The sequence below is a fragment of the Phyllobates terribilis genome, unplaced genomic scaffold (assembly GCF_046119375.1).
Source record: "Phyllobates terribilis strain yellow unplaced genomic scaffold, ASM4611937v1 Scaffold_3__8_contigs__length_932513732, whole genome shotgun sequence".
Classification (NCBI taxonomy): domain Eukaryota; kingdom Metazoa; phylum Chordata; class Amphibia; order Anura; family Dendrobatidae; genus Phyllobates; species Phyllobates terribilis.
This window is the reverse complement of record NW_027362763.1, coordinates 762135404-762162898: the sequence shown is the minus strand read 5'-3', so window position 1 is coordinate 762162898 and position 27495 is coordinate 762135404. Positions and strand designations below refer to the sequence as shown.

Below are 27495 nucleotides of genomic sequence, written 5' to 3'. Positions count from 1 at the left end.
TCTCAACTAGAAACCGGAGGCTGCAGTATTTCAAGTCCTGCAGCCAACAGTCCATATCAGTCTCACCAAGAAGGTTATAGACGTTGCCCGACAAGGCCCGCAGGTACCGGATTGGGACACTTGGTATTAGGTGCAGGGAGATGGCCAGAGAGAGGACACAGAAGGGGGTCCCGCTAAGTACTCTGGAGATATCTGAGGGTGGACTGAACCCCTCCCTGAGTAAGAGCAGCACGACATGAGAGGCTGTAGTCCAGAATCTGTAACCTGAGGAACCTAAGAACTGTGAGTAAAATCGGAAGACTGCACCCCACTGTCTCTGTGATTATTACCTGCGCCATCACCCCTGCATTACAACGCCCAGCACAACCTATAACATCTACACTGCCCTGGAGCTAAGCTCTACCTGTGGAGAGCCACACCAACCTTACTGCACTAACATCAGCTCCAGAGGACCTGCTCCGCAGTGGCGGCTCCCTTTAGCCGCATACCACAGGTGGCGTCACGAACTTTGTACATAAAAACTATAAAAAAAAAATCTTTTTATTGACCACCCTGGGTCACGGACCGGGTCACCGCCACTGTGACATCTCCCCTAGCAACGACCGGCCCGGTACCGAGTACCCCACGGCCCAGGGGGCGCGACACATATAGCGCATCAAGTGTATTGTGCCAAGCATTGCTCATGTGGTGCAGCCCACCAGGGGATTCACCTGTGCCCCCGTGGGCTAGTCAGAGCCTGAATGATACCATTCACTTTGCCATGTAATGTATTGAAAAAAAGGCAAAAAAGTCCAAGTGAGGTGAAATGATGAAAAATCTGCAATTTTGTCATGTTTTTTTTACTTTTTTTTTACGTTATTCATTGTGCAGCAAGGCCACATTCACACATGAGTATTTGTAAGCCAAAACCAGGGGTGGGTGGTAAATGTAGAAGTGGTGACGTGTTTCTATTATACTTCCTCTGATTGTTCCACTCCTGATTTTGGGTGTCAAGTTCAAGTCAGGAACTGAAAAAGGACTGTGTTAATCTGTGTGCCCACTATGCGTTTTTAAGCGTTTCCGCAGGGGCAATTCCGCCGCAGAAACACTTAAAAAACGCTTGGTAGAAGGTCTGCAATGTTCCCCAATGATAATCCGCCTGTGCTGTGCACATGATGCAGAAATTCCCGCTGCGGATTATCATTGCGGAAAAATCCGCAGCACTACCAATTATTTTGTGTAAGCACGGCGTTTTTGCCACCATTGACTTGCATTGAATCGCTTAATATCCGCATGACTACATGTGCACATGCGGATATTAAGCGTTTCAATGTGCGGATGGTACCCGGGTCTGGAGAAGAGGAGACTCCTCCAGACCCGGGTATCATAGAACCTGTAAAAAAAAAAAGATTTTAAAATAAAAAGTAAACATTATACTTACCTTCTGATGGACCCCGGTCTCCTTAGTGATGCGTCCTGGCTCCCCGGCAGCTTGCGATGGTCTAAAAGGACCTTCCATGACATCATTTAGTCATGTGACAGGTCGGCGGTGACGTCGGCGGTCGCGTGACCTGTTACATGACTAAATGACGTCATGGAAGGTCCTTTTAGACCATTGCGAGCTACGGGGGAGACCGGAGAAGGAGACCAGGGGCCATTGGAAGGTGAGTATAATGTTTTTTTTTATTCTTTTTTTTTAACAAACTTGGTCACACTATATAAAATCCATGCTGGTTGCATGGATTTATATAGTGTGACCAAGTTGTCAAGCACTTTCCAATTGATGCTAAAATCGCTTGGAAAGCGCTTGTCAACCCGCATGCGGAAATGCATGTGAAGAACGCTTCACATCCGCATGTCCCTGGCAGGAAAAACGCATGTACAATCCGCATGTACAATCCGCATGCGTTTTTTCTGCCAGGGAGATGCAGAAACGCTCAGGAAAAATCCGGAGCATTTCTGCATCGTGGGCACATAGCCTTACTGGAATGTCTGAATGAGGCTTAACACATCCGAAAACTGCTTGAGTAAGTGCTAATTAAATTCTCAAAAGAACAAACATTTGCTTTTCTATGTAAAAGCAACTCGCTGTTCAGGCTTTTGAGAGTCTTTTAACTGCGAAAGACGCAATATGGTTAAAAGAATTGACCTGACCATTCTTCTCGCGTTTTTTTACCTACGGATTTTATGCACCTAATGCACGTCTATGGGGAAATCCACGCAAAAAAACTTGTTGACATGTTGCGGATTTGAAACGCGCACTGCAGCTCAGTTTACGCTGAGTAAAAAAAAAAAAAAAGCCAAGTGGGCATAAAGATTTCTATAAATCCCATCCACTTTGCTGGGACTGTAAGATGCTGCGTTTTTGTGGCAGCAAAAATACACGGCGTCAAAAACTCACCAAAAGCTCATCGTGTGAACCTGGCCTTAAGAAGAGAGAACGTCTGAAAAAAGACACAGTGCGATAGTGAGAATAGCAGTTGTCGGTCACATTGCTGCTGTCCGGAGTGAACCTATAACCTATTATCCATAGCTTGGGGTGAATGGTTACACGATCTCTAGTAGTAAATGATTAGCCTAACTTAAACTACACTTAGGCGGCAAGTTCTGTAATTTTGTAGCAAACAGGAGTGGTGTGTGTCTCTTTAAATCACTTTCCTTCTCTTTTCCAGCAGTCTTTTGTGTCTTGTTCAGGGGCTCCTAAGAAGCGTCTGTTGTTTAGCAACCCCTTCTGGTCTAGAGGGACCTCAGACAGCAGCGGATGAAGGCTACCTGTTGCTATACAGAATGCTTTTCTTATGCCGAGACGTCTAAAGGTGTACAAAGGTGACAGCTAAATTGAAGGAGTGAGATCTAGGCTGAGGAAGGGCTTGCTGGCTGGCTTCCTCCTCCCCTGCTACCACACCCTTTCCCTGGATAAGCCTGACAGACTGGTTGACTACCTGCGGCTGATCACTCTATGTGTCTGCTGTATGAGAGCAGCTCAGTCTCTCCAATGGCTCAGCCCAAGTTGGCTCACTGTAATGGGACCCACAAGCCGCACCAAAATCATCTGAATGGGATTACTAAGAAGAACGGATTTACTAAAACTTTACAGGTAAGCGATAACTATTGTGGTTATTACCTCTATAGTATAGTAGCCTGTATCCCGGGTATGTAAATGTATGTACTGCTAGAGCTGGACTCAGGAAAGACTCATTTTAATAGCAAAACTTTTTAAAAGGGATTCGATTCTGACATGGAGTAAGCACATCAGCCTCATCAGGTCTAAGAGATCTATTTATTTATATATGTGACAGATCCACAGATCACTAGCTCGGATAAACTTCTTATGTGCGCTGATTTTAATGACCCTGTGTCTGTTACTGAATCTCATACATGTGTGGGATCCAGGTCTATGACATTAGCAGGTGGATCCACTATCTGCAGTGCTGATATCACACCGGCAGAGTCTGACGAGGAGGGGTGGGTGACATGTTCTGTAACAGCATTATAATCTTCTCGTTGTGGATTACGCCGGCTCCAGAGCACAATTTTGGTGTCACGCCGCTCAGTGATTAATTGGAATAAGGGCTTGCTAAAGCAAATATTTCTCCCTGTCCCGAGTCACAGCACACTTATGCGCTGCGCTCTCCTAGGTGATTATTTGCTTTATTCCTATTTATGATAAATTGTCAATTCTTGTTCAATTTACTGCAAATCTGTTTTTGGAAGAAAATAGATTTTGGGCTCAAGAGGAATTACTGATTTATTAATGCACAACGTTCAGCTATACAGTGTCAGCAAAGACAAAACAACTTTACATGTAAAATCTGCGTCATGATTTCACTATTTAAAAGTGCACACAATTGGGGAGATATACAAAAACTGTCTGATAGCAAAACTGGTTTAGTTGCCCATAGCAACCAATCAAAGTTCAGCTTTCGCTTCTCACACTGCTCTGGTAAAATGAAAGCTGCACTCTAATTGGTTGAATGTTAAGATTTTGTGGTTTGTTGAACTTGTAAAGACTTTTTTTTTTGCCGGCACTGTATTTAAAGTGGATTGGTGCTCATTCACACACCATTATTCCCACACAGCGTTATGTTATCAGAAGAACAACCGGCGGTGTGCTGCCGATAACCCTTAGGTCAGCGTCACACCAGCGTATCGCATCGGATGCGAGATGCTAATGACCCTCGGCTCCTACTCTGCTGCGAGTGGGGGCTGAGTGTCATGCTACTGTGCTGCAATGCTCTCGCATGACAGGATCGGAGCAAAGCTGCGGAGGAGACAGAGAAAGTAATTTCCTCCATGGGCTGACTGCGTATATTGGACTGCACTGGGCTGACATCAGAGTGAAATTCAATGTTTCACTCGCACTCATAAACTTCTATGGGTTCGAGTGAATCGAGTCTCGCTGCAAATCGCAGCATGCTGCGATTGTTCTCTCAGCCGAATCAGCATGAGAAAATAATCGCTGATCTTAGCAGCCCCATAGAGTAACACTGGGCCGAGTGCTATGCGATGTTTTATATCTATAATATAATCGTTCAAGCATCCCTGTGTCTGAAGCCTCTATAGACTGTGCAAGTGCGACACACCTGCATAGTCTGGCTCCAGACAGAAGAACGCATGGAGCCGTTACAGGTAAGAGGAGTATATGGCGCCGGAGATCGCGGTATGCGTAGACACTGAACGCATACCGCGATCTCCGGTGCCATACTTACCTGACCGGGAGAAGCGTTGCCGTGGCACCTCTCTTCTCGCTGGAGACCGGGGCAGGAGTGAAGGCGTCGGAATCGGCGCATGCGCATAGCGCTATCCGGCACCATTTTATTGAAGACACATTTGCAGTGTGTCTTCAGCAAAATGGCGCCGGACAGCGCTATAGGCACGCGCGTAGTCCGACGCCTCACTCCGCCTCCAGCAGAACAGGACACAGCAGCGCTGGAGCACAGGGAAGAAAGGTGAGGCTATGTGCCCACGATGCAGAAATGCTCAGGACTTTTTCCTGAGCGTTTCTGCATCTCCCTGGCAGAAAAAACGCATGCGGATTGTACATGTGGATTTTACATGCGTTTTTCCTGCCAGGGACAAGCGGATGTGAAGCATTCTTCACATGCATTTCCGCATGCGGGTTGACAAGCGCTTTCCAAGCGATTTTAGCATCACTTGGAAAGTGCTTGTCAACTTGGTCACACTATATAAATCCATGCAAACGGCATGGATTTATATAGTGTGACCGTAAAAGAATGTTTAAAAATAAAAAATAAATCTATACTTACCTTCTGATGGCCCCTGGAGTCTTGCTTCGCTACGTCCTGGCTGCCGGCAGCTCGCGGTACACTGAAGGACCTGCCGTCAGATGACTATGACGTCAGCACAGGTCCTTCAGTCCACCGCGATCTGCTGGCAAGCGAAGACTAGGAGACCGGGGGCCATCAGAGGGTAAGTATAATGTTTTTTTTTTTTTTTACAGGTTCTATGGTACCCGTGTCCGGAGGAGAGTCTCCTCTCCTCCACACCCGGGTACCATCCGCACCCTTGGATTCCGCATGTACAGATCCAGTGATGCGGGATCCAAGCGATTCAATGCAAGTCAATGGTGGCGAAAACGCAGCGCTTCCGCAAAATAATTGGTAGTGCTGCGCTTTTTTCCGCAATGATAATCCGCAGCGGAAATTTTCGCAGCATGTACACAACACATGTGGATTATCATTGGGGAACATGGCAGGCCTTCTACCAAGCGTTTTTTAAGCGTTTCTGCAGCATTTTTGCCGCTGCGGAAAAGGTTAAAAAACGCATCGTGGGCACACAGCCTAAGTGTTTTTTTTTTTTTTTGTACGTGTACAGCGTGAAAGGGATGAGGGGACCACGCACACCAGGATTGGAGGGGTGAGGGGGGCCACGCACACCAGGATTGGAGGGGTGAGGGGGGCCACGCACACCAGGATTGGGGGTGTGAGGGGGGCCACGCACACCAGGATTGAGAGGTGAGGGGGGCCACGCACACCAGGATGGAGGACCAGGATTGGGGAGCACAAATACCAGGATGGGGGCAGCACAAATACCAGGATAGGGGACCATATACCAATAAAAATGCTCACCACCCGAGCGTAGAACAGGCTCAATAGCTAGTATATGTACAGTTATATGAAAAAGTTTGGGCACCCCTATTAATCTTAAGCTTAATGTTTTATAGAAATTGGTGTTTTTGCAACAGCTATTTCAGTTTGATATATGTAATAACTGTTGGACACAGAAATGTTTGTCTTGAAATGAGGTTTATTGTACTAACAGAAAATGTGCAATCTGCATTCAAACAAAAATTGACAGGTGCATAAGTATGGGCACCCTTATCATTTTCTTGTTTTAAATACTACCTACCTACTTTTTACTGACTTACTAAAACACTTTTTTTGGTTTTGTAACCTCATTGAGCTTTGAACTTCAGAGCCAGGTGTATGCAATCATGAGAAAAGCTACTTAAACTGGCCACTTACAAGTTGTTCTCCTGTTTGAATCTCCTCTGAAGAGTGGCATCATGGGCTCCTCAAAACAACTGTCAAATGATCTGAAAACAAAGATTATTTAACATAGTTATTCAGGGGAAGGATACAAAAAGCTGTCTCAGAGATTTAACCTGTCAGTTTCCACTGTGAGGAACATAGTAAGGAAATGGAAGAACACAGGGACAGTTCTTGTTAAGGCCAGAAGTGGCAGGCCAAGAAAAACATCAGAAAGGCAGAGAAGAAGAATGGTGAGATCAGTCAAGGACAATCCTCAGACCACCTCCAGAGAGCTGCAGCATCAACTTGCTGCAGATGGTGTCACTGTGCATCGGTCAACTATACAACGCACTTTGCACAAGGAGAAGCTGTATGGGAGAGTGATGCGAAAGAAGCAAGCACGCCACAAACAGAGGCGGCTGAGGTATCCAAAAGCACATTTGGAGAAGCCAATTTCTTTTTGGAAGAAGGTCCTGTGGACTGATGAAACCAAGATTGAGTTGTTTGGTCATACAAAAAGGCGTTATGCATGGCGGCAAAAAAACACAGCATTCCAAGAAAAACACTTGCTACCCACAGTAAAATTTGGTGGAGGTTTAATCATGCTTTGGGGCTGTGTGGCCAATGCCGGCACCGGGAATCTTGTTAAAGTTGAGGGACGCATGGATTCCACTCAGTATCAGCAGATTCTTGACAATAATGTTCAAGAATCAGTAATAAAGTTGAAGTTACGCAGGGGATGGATCTTTCAGCAAGACAATGATCCAAAACACCGCTCCAAATCTACTCAGATATTCATGCAGAGGAATAATTACAATGTTCTGGAATGGCCATCCCAGTCCCCAGACCTGAATATCATTGAACATCTGTGGGATCATTTGAAGAGGGCTGTCCATGCTCGGCGACCATCAAACTTAACTGAACTGGAATTGTTTTGTAAAGAGGAATGGTCAAAAATACCTTCATCCAGGATCCAGGAACTCATTAAAAGCTACAGGAAGCGACTAGAGGCTGTTATTTTTGCAAAAGGAGGATCTACTAAATATTAATGTCACTTTTCTGGTGAGGTGCCCATACTTATGCACCTGTCAAATTTTGTTTGAATGCAGATTGCACATTTTCTGTTAGTACAATAAACCTCATTTCAAGGCAGAAACATTACTGTGTCCAACAGTTATTACATATATCAAACTGAAATAGCTGTTGCAAAAACACCAATTTTTATAAAACAATAAGCTTAAGATTAATAGGGGTGCCCAAACTTTTTCATATAACTGTATATAGTGTGACTCCAGCCTTATTTTTATTTCACCATAAACAATCCAAATGGTTACATGGGCTGATAAACTGGACTATAATTCTTATCAACCCATTCTCAAGCTGTCTAAATGTACTTTAAAGGGGTTGTCTCTAGTTCTTAACATGATAAAATTGCTGAGTGCTTGTAAAAACAATAATTTTGCAATTTACTTCTTAATTTGAATCAACTTCATTCTCAAGAATGGAGGGATTTTTAATTATAGAGTAGCTGGTAACCGAGGTAAGGGGCAAGCGTCACTAGCAAGCTCTATGTTGAAGAGTCTGCTCATATCACTCTGAAGTTGGTGGGACCTCTAGATCCGACCAACCTTCATGTCCCTGTACTTTTCCCATGCTACAAAGTCAAAGCTGCCTTTGCTAGCAGCCTGGGAGCGCACTAATTTCAGACCAGTGGTGCAACCATGCCGCTGGTTTGAAATTTCAATTGGCAGGAAATAAGTCGAGAAAATCCCTTTAAGGCCGCGTTCACACGTTCAGTATTTGGTCAGTATTTTACATCAGTATTTGTAAGCCAAAATCAGGAGTGGAACAATCAGAGGAAAAGTATAATAGAAACACGTCACCACTTCTGTATTTTTCACTTACTCCTGGTTTTGGCTTACAAATACTGAGGTAAGATACTGAACGTGTGAATATGGCCTGGTTGCTTTGGGCAACATGCTTAGTTTTTCTTTTAGTCCGTTTTGATTAATGTGCCCCACAGATGTATAACGATAGCCTAACAGCAGAGGATATCATTTAACTGTGCAAACTTTCATAATAAACTGAATGCACATCATAAGACTGTGACAAAACAACTGGAAATATGTCAGTTACAGACACAGATCAACTAAGAGGAGGTCATAAACCTGATCCAATTGACAATAGATTCTGTTATTAGCAGCCATTGTTGCTGTGTAATGTGTACTGTCACCATGGTGACCTAACTGCATGTCCTGTCGTTCTACTCAACCGTCTGTTGTGAGGCTGTGCCTTTAAGAAAAGCATTAACTTTTATACCTATTCTATACAGGGACCCGATGGTAAATGTCAGCAAATGTAAACCTCGAATTCTGCTCATTAAACTTATTATATGTTTCATATCTGCTGTGAAATTGTTACATGATGTCTAATGATGAGGCTTTCAGTGTTTTGGGCAGTGGTGTAACTTGAAGTGTGTGAACCCCCAAAAGCAAAATCTCCAGCAGGTTTTAAGGTCTGGGTGAAACTGCAGCCCCTGCAACCACTTTAGTTCCGCCCCTGGTGTTGGATGAAGGAATGTTGGTCTGTGATCTTCTGTGGATTCTACACTTATGGCATATCCATCTTCCATGATTGGCATGTTACTAAAGTTGGTAAGATTCGATTCGCAGGAGGTGGTCCATCTGCGACGTTGGTAATCTGTGGGCGCTGGGACTGTAGCCTTGAGAGCCACCTCCTATCTGTCAGCATCATTTGACACGTGATGTCATCGCTGCGGTGTAACGCACATATGACGTCACACGAGGCTGGCTAATCATGAGGAGTCGCATATGCTGGCAAATAGGAGGCGGTTCTCAAGACCAGGGCTGTGCAGTCTGTAAGCCAAACCACCGACTCCTCAATTTCCCTGACTTCAGATTCTGACTCCACGACCTGACTCCACAGCCCTGCCTCACTACTGAGCGTGTACATAAAGTGCAGCACAGATTCATCTCAACTAAAAGCCCAGATCCTTAGAAACAGAACAGACATTTATAGGACATTTCAGCACTTTCCCAAATTCTTATGAAAACATTTACAGCACATCCTGCATTGTACTACTGAACCCAATTTATTATATATTTTAGGAGTCGGTCCACTTTTATACCAACTCCACCAAAATGGACACCGACTCCACGACTCCGAGTCCACAGCCCTTCTCAAAACTCCCCCACGGTTTATACCCTGCCACATTTCCTGGTTCCCTGGCTTTTGCTGCACACACATTCTTAACAAAGACCACTCTCGGAAGAAACGTTGGACCATATCTGTTTTGACTCCTTGCCGGATCAAATAAATAACACTGCAGCAAGACCTACAGTCTCATTTTCTTTTTGTGCTGCTGAGGTTCCCACTTCGTTTATTTGTGACTTGCGGATTTTAATCTTCAGCTTGTCAATTTTTTTTTCAGCGTTTTGTCTGCATAATTCACCCCTAGTAATGAGTGGGGAAAAAACGCAGCAAAAATGCACATTTTTGCCTCTGTTTTTTCCTGCCAAGAGATACAGAAATTTCTTCACCAAATACTTAGCCTTAGGGTATGTGCACACGTTATGTGCCCACGATGCAGAAATGAAGAGAAATTTTCCGGAGCATTTCTGCATGTTCTTGGCAGAAAAAAATGCATGCGGATTTTACACGCCTTTAAGCGCTTTTGCATGTGGATTTGCCATGCGTTTTTCCAATTCATTGTACAGGCAAATCCGCATGCGGAAACGCACAAGAAATGGTCATGCTGCGTTTTTTTTCCGCACCTAAAATCCGCGCAGAAAAAATCCTGATCATGTGCACAGCACTTGCAAAATGTCATGGGATAAGATGTGCAATGTGTTTCTGCTGCATTTCTGCATGGAAAAAAACGCACCAAATCCGCATCGTGTGCACATAGCCAATGTGCACACAATGCAGATTTGGTGCAAGTTCTGCATTTGCATTTTGCAAGTTCTGTGCACATGGTCAGGATTTTTACTGCACGGATTTTAGGTGCGGGAAAAAACGCAGCATGACCATTTCTTGTGCGTTTCCGCATGCGCATTTGCCTATACAATGCATTGGAAAACCGCATGGAAAATCCGCATGTAAAAACGCATCAAAAACTCGTGTAAAATCTGCATGCGTTTTTTCTGCCAAGGGCATGCAGAAATGCTCCGGAAAATTTCTGCTTCATTTCTGCATCGTGGGCACATATGCCTAAGGCTATATTCATACATCATGATTTATTTTTTTTTAAGCAAATTTTCAGCTGCGTTTTGCAGTACCAGCAAAGTCTATTTGATTCCAGAAATCTCATGCACACATCATGTTTTTTTAGTTCAGGATTTTGTGCTTTGCATGTTTTTTTTGGAAGATAGACCATGTCACTTCTTTCAGCGTTAAACGCACCAAAAACGCAGGTGACTTTTTTTTCAGCTTTTTTGCTGCCAAAAAAGAATGAGATTTTTTTTTTTCACTGAACTCTATGTATTTACATAAAGAGACAAAAGGACAGTGAAAAAAAAACGCTGAAAAAACGCACCAAAAAATAAGCAAAACATTATGAAAAATCCTGAACAAACCTTCCTTGAGAGATCAGGATTTGCTGCAGAAAAAAAAACATGATGTGTGAACATAGCCTAATGGGGATGAGCTGCAATACCAGGCACAGGCCATGGTGCTGTTCTTAGAAAAAAACAAAACTACACAGAATTAGTTTCTAAGGCTATGTGCCCACGATGCAGAAATGAAGCAGAAAATTTCTGCAGCATTTCTGCATCTCCCTGGCAGAAAAAACGCATGCAGATTATGCATGCGTTTTTCCTGCAGAATACATGCGGATTCACATGCGTACCCACATGCGTTAACGCATGTGTTTCCGCATGCGGACTGACAAGCACTTTCCAAGCTATAGCATCACTTGGAAAGTGCTTGACAACTAGGTCACACTGTATAAATCCATGCAAAAGGCATGGATTTATGTAGTGTGACCGTAAAAATAAAAAAATAAAGCTATACTTACCCCCGATCCCCCACCGCGTGTGCTGTCGCGCTCGTCCTGGCTTCTTCCGGGTTGCCGGCATCTCGCGAGACAGCCTGCGGTCACATGACCGCAACGTCATCTCAGGTCCTGGAAGAAGAAGCGCTGCAGGGGCCGCCAGACAGGTGAATATAAACTTTATTTATTATTTTATTCTTTTTTTCACAGGTACAATGGTACCCAGGTCTGGATGAGAGTCTCCTCTCCTCCAGAACTGGGTACCATCCGCACATAGAGACGCATATAATCCGCTTGTACAAATGTACAGACACGGATTCTATGAGTTTCAATGCAAGTCAATGGCGGCGCTTCCACTGCGCCTCCGCAAAATTAATGAGCATGCTGCGGATTTATTTGCGCTGCGGAAAAATCCGCAGCATGTGCATTGACATTGCGGAATGCCATTGGGGACCATGGGGTGTGGATTACCGCTGCGGAAACGCATGAAAAACGCATCGTGTGCACGCAGCCTTAGTTTCCTAAGCTATAAGGAGAGGCTACAATGCTCGGCCAGCACTGTTGCCCCTTTAACCCTTAACTGGTGAGGTGGGTTTTTTGTCACGCAACTGGTGATGTGGTGTTTCCTATATGACGCGCCCCTGGGCCTGTGTCGCGCTGCGTTGCGCACGCGGGAGCTTACCCGGAGCCGGATCTCTTGAGGGTTGTAGTCTCGTGGCGGTGATCCGGTCCGTGCCCAGGGAGTCAGACTAAGTGGCGCTGTATCAGCGGTAGATGTTGGACGACTTTACCTCCCTTTGGGCTGCCCCGGTTAATTGGGCCACCAGGATGCTCACTTTTTGCTCTTCTGTGAGGGGATACACCTGGAAGAGGCTATCCAGCTTTTCTCTAAAGTCATGCAGGGTATGTGACTCCCCTGAGTACTGGGGTAGCCAGGCCGCTCCCGGGATATAGGGCATGGTGAAGGGCATGACTGCAGCAGCGGTGGCGCTGGCGGGGGTTGAGACAGTGAAGCTCTCCTCCGTATCCGACATCTTCCTCCCCCCTAGTGGACCGTGGCCTACCTTGCGATGATCCTCTTCCGTAGGCCGCGGCTCCGCAGTGGATCGTCAGGGTTGAGGACCTTCCGTCGCGTTCCTGTGACGTCGGCGTCTGCTGGACTCCTTCCAGGACCTTACGCAACGTCCGGACGTGAGGCGGGGCTTCGGTTCTCGCGCGCTTTCGGAGTCCACGCCCCTCTTCTTCCCGCGCGGCGTCTTCAAGATGGCGTCCAACGGCGGGAAAACTCCACGGATGGCGGGAAGAAGGCAGAAGATGGCGCCGGATGGCGGGAAAACTTCGCAGATGGCGGGAAGAAGGTAGAAGATGGCGCCGGATGGCGGGAAACCTCCACGGATGGCGGGAATCTTCACCACTGGTAAGTTTGAACAGTCTTTTTCAGGCACGCAGTACCCGGTGGTTGCGGGCACGAAATCCTGCCGACTACGCCAAAAGTTGACGCGCCCCTGGGCCTGTGTCGCGCTGCGTTGCGCACGCGGGAGCTTACCCGGAGCCGGATCTCTTGAGGGTTGTAGTCTCGTGGCGGTGATCCGGTCCGTGCCCAGGGAGTCAGACTAAGTGGCGCTGTATCAGCGGTAGATGTTGGACGACTACGCCACCCGTTGAGTACAGCTAAGGAGCTGCTGCTGCAGGGCAGACCGCTGAGGCCGGTGGTAGGATTGTGCAGCGTGATAGTATAACCCGCAACGGGAGGGGTATGGCCTCAGGGCAGCCGACGTGGACGATGGGGGTAGCAGGAACCACTCGGAGACGGTACGGTGTAGTTCAGGGTCTTTACTGGTGACAAAGATAGACCCTCCCGGAGTACTGGCTAGCGATTGGGGCCTGGTCAGTCCTTGAGCAGATGGGATCTCCCCTGGCCAGGCGGAGTTGTAGGCCTCCCAAACTGACTGTACTCTTCTGGCTACCTTGCTAGAGGCGGGTATAAGTAGCCCACGTCCCTGAGTGTACCGTGTGGTGCTCACCCGTATGGCCGGTGACTCGGGGCCTTCTAGTAGCTTCCGCTCCACGACGGCGGTGCTGGTCCCATGCGTGTGACCGTGCCTTCGGGTTTCTGGGCCAGAGGACCTGCAATCCCCTGCCGGTCGGTTTCTGCTGCTGGATAGGAGTTAGTCCCCACAGCCTCGGACTCCGGGTCCGGTGAGAAATCTTCTCAGTCAGGGCGAGCTCTGCAGCTGCCAGCCCCTGACTCCTTGTTGCACTGCTCCTACAGAGCTCCTGTTGTTCTTTTCCCATAGCTGCTTCTCTGTCTCTACTTCTGGCATGGCCCAGGAGCTGGGCCCAGCCGGAGCCACAGCTCCCTGTCAGCCCTCCTGGCTGAACTCTCCCTTTGAACTCCCTAACCCTGCCTCAGCCCCAGGTTTATATAGGGGAAGTCCTTCCCCTCCCAGGACTGGGCAGGAGGTGTGGCATGCATAGGATTCCTGACCAAGAGACCTCCCACCTGCTCTCAGACATAACATTGCATTACTGTGGAAACCAGACCCCTGGGGTGCCACATATACCCCAGTGTTTAGAAATCTCTTATTTTTACAGAAAATGCAAAGATCACGTTTGTTTTAATCGTTTTCTTATTGGCGATTGATTACACATGAGTATTACAAATTTTTGACACCCACAAATGGATGGAAGCTAGTGATACACGTATCCTCATACCAGCATTTTTCAAAGAATGGCAGCCGAACAAAAATTCCCTGGGGTGTGGCAAACCCCACCTCACCAGTTGAGGGTTAATGCAGCTTATTTTTAGGGGTGCACATTGATTGGCAAAACTCCTTGAAGGGATAAAAATCTCCTCTTTACTGCTCAGATAAAATTGCTATCTGTTTTTAGATTACTTGTTGATTTCTGTCTGACTATTCCAACAGTTTTCTTCCCCTTCAACAAACATAACTATTTATATATTTTACTCACTTATAAAGCTCCATTAATTTCCATGGCACATTACAGACCTTATCATCACAATCCCCATTGGGAATCAAATTTTGAATTCCCTATCAGTATGTCCATGGCGCATGGGAGGAAACCCGAGAACCCGGAAGCAAACCAATGTAAATGCAGGGAGAACATACAAACTCCTTGCAGATGTTGTCCTTGGTAGGATCTGAAAGCAGCACCCTATCGCTGCAAGGCTGCAGTGCTAACCACTGAGCCACCTTGCTGCCACTTGCTACAACTTTGAGTAAGTCACCTCTGTCTTTTGACAGTGTGGAGTATTAAGCGACTACTTATTCAGCGTCACCGACTTGATGTCTGGAGGATTTTACATATAAAAAAAAATAGCTTAAAATTGTCTAATTTCAGGTCGTTTTCCAAAAGATGCAGTTGTAGTGATTTTTTTTTTTTCATAATTTCCCCAGTATTTTATTCCACTGGGTCCGCTTTGTTTCATTTGTCCTTATATTCTATTCCTTATTCTCTCATGGCTGGCAGAACACGACCCTTGATGCCCTCCTTATCTCTTAACTTTATAGGATGGCTTTGGGCAAGTACACAGGTTTGTGAATGGGGCTTTAGTTATTAAATATTTTTTATGAATAATGCTGTAAGGTATGTAGTAACCTAGAAAACTTGCAGCTACACAGATGCCCCTTATAACCATAATTTATTGTTATGGAAACTGAGCCGCCCCTTCATTCTAAGGATCGTAAAGGTGAAAGAGTACGTATCACAAGTGACGCACCCCCTGGGCCGTGGGGTACCCGGAGCCGGTAGATGCTGGGGGTTGTAGTCACTGTGGCGGTGACCCAGTCCGTGACTCAGGGCGGTCAATCCAAGGGTAGTAGATGTATATAGGTTATATAATGTCCGACTACGCCACCTGTGGAGTGCGGTTAATAGAGACCGCCGCTGTGGAACAGTCCTCTGAAGCAGGTGGTATAGCAGCCTAGGTGGTATAACTCCCCACAGGAAGAGTTAGCTTCAGGGCAGTGTGTGTGGATGATGGTGGTTGTGCAGGGTGTTGCGGTGCAGAAATAACCACAGAGTCTGTGCAGTACAGTCCCAGGGTCTTTACTGGTAGCAATTAGACAGGACTGGACTGGAGTACTGGCTAGAGATAAGAGTCTGGTCAGTCTGGGAGCAAGCGTAGAGTCCTCCTGGGCAGGAGGAGTTGTAGGCCTGCCGTTCTCACTATTCTCTTTGGCTATTCTGCTTGTAGCTGTGTTTTAGCCCACGTCCCTGAGTGTAACGTGCAGTGCTCACCCGTATGGCTGGCAGCTCGGGCCTTGTGGATACCTCTCTCCTCCGTAGCGGTACTGGTCCCTCGGTGCTGCTGAGCCTCCGGGCGTCTGATGGGGGCCAGGAGACCTGCAATCTCCTGCCCTACGGTATCTGCTGCTGGGTCTGGAATCCCCCACAGCCTCGGACTCCGGTGTCCGGTTCTTTGTGTATTCTGGCTAGTACGAGCTATATCCAGCTCCAGTCCCTAGCTCCTCACTCTTCGAAGTCCTAAACTCAACTCCTGCACTGAACTAAACTAACCCCGCCTCCAGATCCAGTTGCCAAGGGGAGGGTCCTCCCCTTGCTGGTCTAGAGCCAGGAAGTGTTGCATGTATTGTGTTCCTGACCAGAAAACCCCTGCTTGCCTCCAGACATGTAATTACTTCTTTTGAGGGAAGCAATACCACTGTGGCAACCAGACCCTCTGGGGTGCCACACAAGAGTAGGCAGCCCTAGACTGGTAGTACTTTATATTACCACCCCCCCCCCCCCATGTATCCCCCTGGGGCCCCTAAGACTTTTTGTAAATACCTTATGTTGCTGATAATGCCTGTGAGAGGCACTATCACTGGCTGCTCACAGGCATCACGTGACCCCGCAGTGGCTACTGGGTTGTGGGCGGAGTTACCCCCCCCCCCCCCCGCATCACACCCAACATCCACCGCGCACTTTTCCCAATGAATGGGGAGAGGCAGAGCGAACGGTGGATGCCGGGTGTGACGCGCGGGGGTAACCCCGTCCACAGCCTGGCAGCCACCTGGAACGTGGAAGACAAAGACCCCCGGCTGCTGCCAGCACTTGTCGTGAAATCAGTGGATGTCAGAGCCGGGGGTCACGTGATGCCTGGTGAGCGGTCAGTAATAGCGCTGCTCACAGGCACTATCTGCAACATAAGGTATTTACAAAAAGTCTTGGGGGCCCCGGGGGATACATTGGGGGGGGGGGTAATATAAAGTAGTGTACAACCCCTTTAATATAATTGGGCCTGAACTTCTGGGTTGTGGGTTTCTAACCCTTCATGGCGCCTCTTGAATTGAAAGCGCAAGATCTCGTGCATTATCGTAAGATCTATCTCTTGTTTACTAAGCAATGATCGAACGATCACCACTCGGTGGATGTCACTGTTTGGTCAAAGCTTGGTAAGCACAGCCACAGATTGATGATAGATACTCTTTAAGGAACCTGTCACATTGGATTGCTCTATTAACCTGCAGGTTAAAATTGTAAAGTGCTGCGGAATTTGTTGGCGCTATAAAAATTATTATCAGGTTAATCGAGCTAGGAAGGTGCCCAGCCACAACCGCAGTACTGAAAGCACGGCACCCAGGAGAAAATGCATTTTATTCCACCAGGGAGCTGCTGGCTGTCAGTCATTCAGGCTTGCCAGTGTGGTTAAAGTCACCTCTCACAGCACTGAGAGCAGCGACTGTAAGTAAGCAACGGCACAGCCGGCTGCCAGTAGCGTATGGCTGAAAGCCAGCGACTCCCATGAGGAATAAAGTAATTTTCTGCCAAGATCCATGCTTCCAGTACAGCGGTCGGGCACCTTCCTAATGCTAATAACCTACAGATTAACCCTATATCTGCAATTTAATAGCATTGACCGGTTCCCTCTAAAAGGAGTCTTTCAGCATTTGGCTAACCTTGACGTGGCCAAAAAGTTCAGTGCACCTTCCCACCTACTTGTTTTCCCTCTAACCCCTCCCTCTTCTTTGATTGACAGCTCTGGCTTTAGGCTATGTGTCCACGATGCAGAAATGCTTTGGATTTTTCCTGAGCGTTTCTGCATCTCCCTGGCAGAAAAAACGCATGCGGATTGTACATGCGTTTTTCCTGCTAGGGTCAAGCGTTCTTCACATGCATTTCCGCATGCGGGTTGACAAGCTCTTTCCAAGCGATTTTAGCATCACTTGGAAAGTGTTTGACAACTTGGTCAAACTATATTAATCCATGCAAACGGCATGGATTTATATACTGTGACCGAAAGAATGGTAAAAAATAAAAAAAATGAATATATACTTACCTTCTGATGGCCCCCGCAGTCTTTATTCGATACGCCCTGGCTTGCCAGCAGCTCGCGGTACACTGAAGGACCTGCCGTCACATGACTAAATGACGTCAGCGCAGGTCCTTCAGTCCACTGCAATCTGCCGGCTAGCAAAAGCAAGAGCACCGGGGGCCATCAGAAGGTAAATATAATATTTCTTTTTTATTTTATTCTTTTTTTTACAGGTTCTATGGTACCCGGGTCTGGAGGAGAGTCTCCTTTCCTCCAGACCCGGGTACCATCCGCACATTGAAACATTTGGATTCCGCATGTACAGATCCAGTGATGCGGATTCCATGCGTTCCAATGCAAGTCAATGGCGGCGAAAATGCAGCGCTTCCACAAAATAATTGGTTGTGCTGCGTTTTTTTCCCCAATGATAACCAGCAGCGGAAATTTCCGCAGCATTTGCACAGCACATGCGGATTATCATTGGGGAACATGGCAGGCCTTTTACCAAACGTTTTTTAAGCGTTTCTGCAGCAGAATTGCTGCTGCGGAAAAGCTTAAACGCATCGTGGGCACACAGCCTAATAAAGTGAGAGAATAGCGGAGATTGATGAGAAATGTAGTAGGTGGGATGATGCACTTAAAGGGAACTTTTCACCACGAAAATGTAGACCAATCTGCAGGCACCATGTTATAGAGCAGGTGGAACGGAGTAGATCGATATATAATTTTGTGAGAAAAGATTCAGTCTAACCTGTGATTTAATTATTGAAACCTCCTGCTTTTTCTGGGATTTTCAATCCAGTGGGCATCAGTGATTGACAGTTGTCTCCTTTTTGCACACTTAAACAAAGAAAGCTGTCAATCACTGATAGGACCACCCACTGGACCGAAAATCCCAGAAAGAGCAGCGGTATTACTGATTAAAAGACAGGTAATACTAAATGTTATCTCACAAAACTATAAATCCTTCCACGCCTGTAAGCTGGACTGCATTTTCATGATGAAAGGTCCTGTTTAAATGTTTGGAATGTGTGTTTGTGTATATATATATATATATATATATATATATATATATATATATATATATATATATATATATATATATATTACAGATCAAAAGTTTGGACACGCCTTCTCATTTAAAGATTTTTCTGTATTTTCATGAAGAACCTAGAATATAAGACATATTTTCAGTTGTTTCACACTTTTTTGTTAAGTATATAATTCCACATGTGTTAATTCATAGTTTTGAAGCCTTCAGTGTGAATGTACAATTCTCATAGTCATGAAAATACAGAAAAAAAATCTTTAAATGAGAAGGTGTGTCCAAACTTTTGGTCTGTACTGTGTGTGTGTGTGTGTGTGTGTGTGTGTATATATATATATAATATATATTTTTTTTAATTGAAACTTACTTTTTTATTCGGTTCCTTCATTCCTCCAAGAAGGCTGGAACCTGTAGTTGTTTGCTCTCTTGTGCTGTATTGTGCAGTATATAGTAGATCTGATGATCTTTGAAGCCCGCTACATAACAGCCCCCGACGTATGCTGTATATCACTTGTCAAGAAGGAGTTAAATAAAGCATCAAGTGACTTTTATCCCATTCATTTGGACACTACGGTACTTTCATTTTACTTTCTTCCTAGTCACCCTATGATTATCCAGGGAAAAATACTTGACTCATGCATGAGCTCATATTATACAAGTCAGGCGATGAGGGTTGTGACTACTCCATAGTCATAAATTTACACGCACGGATCCAATATCACTCTTATTTTTTTTGAACATGGATTCCAAGGAACCTGTCTAATGCATTGTGTGCATCATTATCTAGATTCTAGAGCGCAGGTGGTGCAAAAAGTGGCCACATTTTGTCATAAGGAGCCTCCATCGTTTTGCTTTATGCTTCAGTTGTGAGATGAACCAAGTTGTTTGGTACATGTTAAGCTATGTTCACACATCATGTTTTTTTCTGCATTCATTTTCTGCATCAAAAACTGATCTCTAGCCAGTAGGTTGTTCAGGATATTTGTTGCTGTTTTCTTGCTTTTTTGTTTGGTGCATTTTTTCAGCATTTTTTTTCACCGTCCTTTTGTCTCTGTTATGCATGCACATAAAGTTCAGTGAAAAAAAATAAAATAAAAAATCTCATTCTGGTTTATGCACAACGGCATTTTTTATGCGTTCACCACTCATTACTTCTAATGGCTGAAAAAACACTGAAAGAAGTCAAATGCTCTATCTTTCAAAAAAACCACGCAAAGCACAAAATCCTGAACAAAAAAAACAAACCATGATGTGTGCATGAGATTTCTGGAACCTCATAGACTTTGCTGGTACTGCAAAACGCAACTGAAAATTTGCTTAAAAAAATGCCGAAAAAAACCCCCATGATGTGTGAACATAGCCTTATGCTTCCAACATGAAACCCTTTTATTTTCCAGATTTAGGAAATGCTCCAATTTTAAGGATAACCCCCTTTATATAAGATGGTTGTTATACAAGCTGTCATTTTTTTTTTTTTTTCTCAACGAGTGTTAGCCTTTGACCCAGTGCCATTGTGGCTCCAAGTAACATGAGGTCACTCCCTGTCGGTTTTGTGCAAACAATTCCAGTAGGGAGCGACTATTTACTCTGACGGAGATTGAACCGCTGCGGCATGCTTCCTTTAGGATGGGCTAGTGATGAAACAAAGACACAATGCAGAATTCACATTTGTGGGTTATTGGTGTAAATGGACATTATCGTGAACAGAGGAGACTGTATTCTCGCTTTTTCTTGCCTGCTAGCCTTTGTTGCCACAACTTGAACAGATCTAAACTACTGTGTTATAAGCAGTTGTAGATTGTGCAGCCATTTACGATCGCCCTACTGATATATACTCCATGATGAATTCTAGAGGTTTCGTATTGCATTTGGGGGGTTCCTTTCTGCTGGTACCAGAGGTGTAACTATAGTGAGTGCAGTGATTGCAGTCACACCCAGGCCCTAGAGCCTCAAACAGCTTAATAGGTCTCAATGGCTAATGTGAGACGTCCAGTGCTATTAACCCCTTCACCACCTTGTGACTTTCTGCTTTTGCGGTTTCGTTTTTTGCTCCCCTCCTTCCCAGAGCCATAACTTTTTTTTTTTTTTCTTTTTTTTCCGTCAATATGGCCATGTACGGGCTTGTTTTTTTGCTGGACAAGCTGTACTTTTGAATGACACCATTGATCCAATCACATAGCGTACTGAAAAACAGGAAAAAGATTCCAAGTGCGGTGAAATTGCCAAAAAAAAGTGCAATTCCACAATGTTTTTTTTTATTTACCATGTTCATTAAATGCTAAAACTGACCTGCCATTATGATTCCCCAGGTCAGTATGAATATGCAGATACCAATCATGTATTGTATAGGTTCTTTTTTATTTAAGTGGTGAAAAAAAAAATTCAAAATTTGTAAGAAAAAGAAAAATCGCCATTTTCCGAGACCCGTAGCGTCTCCATTTTTCGGGACCTGGGGCTGGGTGAGGGCTTATTTTTTGCACATCGAATTGACATCTTTATTGATACTATTTTGAGGTAAATACAATGTTTTGATCGCTTGTTATTACATTTTATTGCAATGGTGTCCAAAAAAAATTAATTCTGGTGTTTGTTTTTTTCTCATTGCGTTGTTTACCGATCGGATTAATTTTAGTTTATATTTTGATAGGCCATTTCTGAACGCAGCGATACCAAATACAGTATCTGTATATTTTTGTTTGTTTGCTTTTGAATGGAGCAAAAAGGGGGTGATTTGAACTTTTGTGTTTTTTTTTTTTTCTTCTTAAAGGAAACCTGTCATCAGGATTTTGCTAAGTAAACGACAGCATTTTTAGATTTTGGTTGTTACACTGATTAAAATGATACCAGAGTTGAAGAAATCCATCTTTCGGAGTTTGCAGTTTTGAGTTAATGAGACGCCCGTTCTCCAGGGCGGGACTGTGAGTGCGTCTTTTTTTTTGGTGCTGTGCCCTCAGAGTGATGACAATGAGACCAGAGCACCAAAAAAAGCCCCGCCCCAGTCCCGCCCCAGAGCACAAGCATCTCATTTACTCAAAACTTCAAACTCTGTTTAAACAACAACCACAAGATAGATTTCTTCAACTCTGGTATAATTTTAATCAGTGTAACAACCCCAACCTAACAATGCTGTAGTTTACTTAGCAAAATCCTGATGACAGGTTTGCTTTAATTTCTTTAATAAATTTATTCAGCTTCCTATGACGTATATGCCCATATAGACTGCTTAGGAGGGATGATCCTACTGACAGATTCCCTTTCAAGTCCTGTGATAGTTGGGGTCCCTGTTGGAGATTTTGCGTTGGAGCCCACAACTGACTGACTGGAACACATTGAGATATGTAACTGTCGCTATTGTCTGATAAACCGTATTTTTCGGACTATAAGATGCACTTTTTTCCTCCAAAATTTTGGAGCAAAGTGCGGGTGTGTGTCTTATAGTCCGAACATATGTTTGGCTGTGGGTGGTGGGGGGGCTAAGGGGGAGCGGCAGCAAGGGATGAGCGGGGCACTGGAGTCAGGAGCAGTCTGCTGCAGCCTACCCTGTGCCCGCTACTAAAGAAAATGAATATTTGGGCGTGGAGAGCAGGGAATATTCATTTTCCTTAATAGCGCTCACACTGTAGCTGCAGCGCGGCTCCTGCTGCAGCTCTGTGGTCTGTGTGCCTGCTATTAAAGTCCATGAATATTCGCTACAACCCACTCCCATGGGTTGTAGTGAATATCCATGGTCTTTAGTAGCTGGCACACTGACCTCCGGACGCAGCAGGAGCCGCGCTGCGGTACAGTGTGCTGGCTATTAAAGAGAGTGAATGGTCACAGAGTCCCGGCATGGGGAGCAGTGACTATTCCAGCACAGCACTTCACTGTGTGAGGGTGCATGGCAGGGACGCCATGCACGCCATGCCATGCGCGGCTCACACAGTGAGAGTGTCGGCAGCAGAGCGAGACACAACACTGGAGGAGAGAGGAGGTGAGTATGATTGTTTGTTTATTTTTTTTGTGGGCAGTGTGATGGGGCTCAGAGGGTGCCATGCATACCAGGATGTGGGAATCAAGGGATGCCATGCATACCAGGATGGGGGGAATCGAAGGGTGCCATGCATACTAGGATGGGGCGAATCGAGGGGTACCAGGATGAGACTGAGGGCCACGTATAACAAGATGGGGATAGGGGTCACGTATACCAGGAAGGAGGGACCATACATACCAGGATAGAGGATATTAACAGAATTGGGGGGCATTACCCCAATACCAGTGTCAGCAGCAGATCCCCTTCCCCATAACAGGGCATCATGACCACATTTTTTGCTTAATTTTTTCTTTTTATTTTCCTCCTCTAAAACCTAGGTGCGTCTTAAGGTCCGGTGTGTCTTATAGTCCGAAAAATACAATAATACTGCTGTGTGTGTGTGTGCGCGTGTGCGTGCCCATGCCCACTTTTACTCTTTGGTCACAAACTGTCTGTGCTGTAGAGAGAAGTACATCCAAATGGGTCAGATATACTGTATCCACTGCATATTATGGTACCAGCATTGTACATTTTTCTGAAATCTCACCCACACACTTCAGATAAAATCTGCAGTGTTGATGCATAAAATGAGCATTTTTGACACACTGTAATTTTTACTAGTGTTTTTTTTTTTTCCACTCGTGGTTCAAATCTGCAAGGAAAAAATAAGCAAGGTGTGCATGACATTTCAGAAAACTGTTCCCATGTAGCAAATATGCTGCAGATTTGTGACCAGAAAATACAGTGTATTACAGCAGGAGTATTGTGGGTGACATTTTCAACACCCACCAAAAAAATAAATCTCTATCACAACTTGTATAGGCAATCACTGTAATTCTTAAAAAACCCTTTCAGGTAGTATACTCTTATTTAATAATTCAATATTCAAAAGAATACTAATTATAATTCACCCTTTTAAAGGTAGAAAGGAGCAAATCCATTGTATCCAAAAATACATGGAAATAAAGAATATACCCATAGTATTATGGAAAAATGCTTCTCAGCTCTGCCCACATAGCACCAATAGCAGACAATGTCAGTGCATCATCAGTAGTCATGACTCAATGTGAAGAACCCAACCTTCTTTCCCTGTAATTATGTCACATGTTGTGCAATCAATTATAATGTTGTAATCACAATCACACGCGCTTGTTCACTCATAGAAAGGAACAAAAGGATTATCGGAAATTACATTTCTACCCTGCAATGATGTGAATCTAATGCAATGGACAAACAAATTTGAATTGATGATGACTTTAGTTTCCTACAGCCCAAAATGACATTAAGGGTATGTTCCCATACGCACCAGTTTTCTGTCCCAGAACTGCATGCAACAAATCCGCTGAGAATTACATTAAAAGCATAATGGGTGAGATTTTCTGAAATCTACAGTGTGAATACACTGGCATTGAGGATTTGAAATTCACAGCCTGTCAACATATGCCACAGATGTATCCCCGAAATTTCATGCATAAAAAAAACTACTGCACTCTGGCACCAAAATCCAGTTTTTGGAACTGTGAATTTTCCCAGTCCTGTGGGAGTATACCAGAATGATGTGTGCACATAGCATCTTTTTCTGGCGAATTCTGCCTGGAACCTGCACGAAAAAGCGCTAAAAAAAACTAAAAAAATGAACTTGCATAGTGTGGAGACACAGGGTTTAGTGGGTGCTCTCGTCCGCTGGCCCGAGACCGCATGGACCAGGGCTCATCCCACTGAACGCCCCTTCTCCACTTCCCATGGGCATAATGCTACTCAGACAGCACAGGGTGAGAGTAGAACAGCATGGCAATACAGTATTGAACCAACAGATAATAACATATAGAACAGTTCTAGCAAAATACCCAAGATTGTGCAAAATTACAGAGTCTCCCCCTTCCGCTGACTCGCCAGGATTAGAGCAGCTGTGACTGCGGGCTTCAAGAGCTGACTACCCCCACCAGTGGCACCTCACTTTTGGCAGGCACCCACAGAGAAGAGGTAACAACAAGCTTATGAGGCTGACAGTTCATTGAGGCACATGGCCAGGTGACTTGATGGTCCCAGCCTGGCTACTCCGAACATATCCATGGGGCCAGATGACCGGAGGGTCCCAACCTGGTTTTCCCAAACTGCACAATGGGGCAAGGTGACCGGATGGCCCCAACCTGGCTTCTCTGAACGTATTCATGGGTTCTGTCATAGTCAATGGAGCAGATCAATATTCTTCCAGCCAAGGCAGTGGTCCCTTAAAACGCACCTGTCAGCAGGATTGTTCTCAGTAAACCACATACACTGCCAGGTGGGCAACATTACACTGATTAATATGATACCTTGTTTGATGAAATCCATCCTGTGGTTATTCGGTAAGCTTTACTTTCAGTTTGGAGATAATGATATGCTCTTGCTTTGGGGTGGGCCTGTGGGGGGGCGCTCTATCTGGTGCGCTGCTTACATATTCATCTGTATGCTCTTATGACAGCTCACTGTGCCTTAACTTACCTGCCCCCTATTTTACCTAGCCCCGCACTACTAGATGCATTATGTAAAATAGGAGGCAGGTAAGTGAAGGCACAGTCATATCATTACCGTATTTTTCAGACTGTAAGACGCACCTAGGTTTTAAAGGAGGAAAATAGGAAAAAAAAATGTAAGCAAAAAATGTGGTCATGATGCCCTGTTATGGGGGAGGGGGTCTGCTGCTGACACTGGTATTGGGGTAATGTCCCCCAATTCTGTTAATATCCTCCATCCTGGTATGTATGGCACCCCTTTATCCCCCATCCTGGTATGCATGACACCCCTTTATACCCCATCTTGGTATGCATGGCACCCTTTGAGCCCCCATCCTGGTATGCATGGTACCCTTTGAGCCCCCATCCTGGTATGCATGGCACCCCTTGAGCCCCCATCCTGGTATGTATGGCACCTTCTGAGCCCCCATCCTGGTATACATGGCACCTTCTGAGCCCCCATCCTGATATGCATGGCACCTTCTGAGCCCCCATCCTGGTATGCATGGCACCCCTCTGAGCCCCCATCACGCTGCCTACAAAAAAAAAAATAAACACTCCTACTCATACTCACCTCCTCTCTCTCCTCCATCGCTGTCCTGCTCTGCTGCCGACACTCTCACTGTGTGAGCCGCGCATGGCAGGGCGCGCATGGCGTCCCTGCCATGCGCCCTCACACAGTGTGAGATGCTGTGCTGGAATAGTCACTGCTCCCCACGCCGGGACTCTGTGCGTGGGGAGCAGTGACCATTCTGTCTGTTCAATAGCCGGCGCACTGTACCGCAGCCCGGCTCCTGCAGCCGGCAGTCTGTGTGCCTGCTATTAAAGACCACGGATATTCACTACAACCCATGGGAGTGGGTTGTAGCGAATATTCATGAGCTTTAATAGCGGGCACACAGACCGCCGGCTGCAGGAGCCGTGCTGCGGCTCCAGTGTGCCGGCTATTAAGAGAAATGAATATTCATTGCTCTCCATGCCCATGGGCGTGGGGAGCAGGGAATATTCATTTTCTTTAGTAGCGGGCACAGCTAGGCTGCAGCAGGCGGCTGGGGCCTCCTGTGCCCCGCTGATCCCCCGCTGCCGCTCTCCCACACCCACCACCATGGGGCCATACAATAATATAGTATTTCGACTATAAGACTCACCCCCCACTTTCCTCCAAAATTGGAGGAAAAAAAGTGCGTCTTATAGTCCGCAAAATACGGTATCTCCAAACTGAAAGTAAAGATTACACAAGAACCACAGCACGGATTTCATCAAAGTATCATATTAATCAGTGTAATGGTATGTAGTTTTACTGAGCACAATCCTGCTGACAGGTGCGCTTTAAGCTGGCATTCTGTAAAATCCTGGAACGCCTGGTCCATTCCCGTCTAATCCGCTATCTCTCAGACAACTCTCTTATTGACCCTTTACAATCTGGTTTCCGCACTTACAGTCTACTGAAACTGCCCTCACTAAAGTCTCTAATGATCTACTAACAGCTAAATCTAATGGTCACTACTCCCTGCTGATTCTCCTGAATCTCTCTGCCGCATTTGACACTGTGGATCACCAGCTCCTCCTCACTATGCTCCGTTCTATAGGCCTCAAGGACACTGTTCTCTCCTGGTTCTCCTCCTATCTCTCTGACTGCTCCTTCTGTGTCTTTTGCCGGCTCCTCCTCCTCTCTCCTTCCCCTTACTGTCGGAGTTCCTCAAGGATCAGTCCTAGGCCCCCTTTTTTTTTCTCCTTATACACCGCTCCTATTGGACACACAATCAGCAGATTCGGTTTTCCGTACCATCTCTATGCTGATGACACCCAATTATACACCTCTGCTCCGGACATCACCCCTGCATTACTACAAAAGACCAGTGATTGTCTTTCTGCTGTATCTAACATTATGTCCTCTCTCTGTCTAAAACTGAATCTGTCAAAAACTGAACTACTCGTATTTCCTCCCTCCACTAACCTACCTGTCCCCGATATTGCCATTTCCGTTTGTGGCTCAACCTTTACTCCCCAGCAACAAGCCCGCTGTCTTGGGGTCATTTTTGATACAAATATTTCCTCCACTCCTCACATCAAATCACTCGCTCGTTGATGTCATCTACACCTCAAAAACATCTCAAGAATCAGGACTTTTCTCACCTTTGATTGGGCAAAAACTCTTACTGTAGCTCTTATTCATTCTCGT

General features: G+C 45.5%; 1 protein-coding gene across 1 annotated transcript in view; it reads left to right on the top strand.

Annotated features, from left to right (window-relative positions):
• Nucleotides 1-2865: 2865 nt before the first annotated feature.
• LOC141257562 (serine palmitoyltransferase 3-like) overlaps nt 2866-27495 on the top strand; it is a 112750-nt gene continuing 88120 nt past the window's right edge. Inside the window, exon 1 of the mRNA XM_073672215.1 lies at nt 2866-3076. Within this exon, the coding sequence (XP_073528316.1) occupies nt 2939-3076 (138 nt within the window). The 5' untranslated portion in view covers nt 2866-2938. The remainder of the gene's footprint in view (nt 3077-27495) is intronic.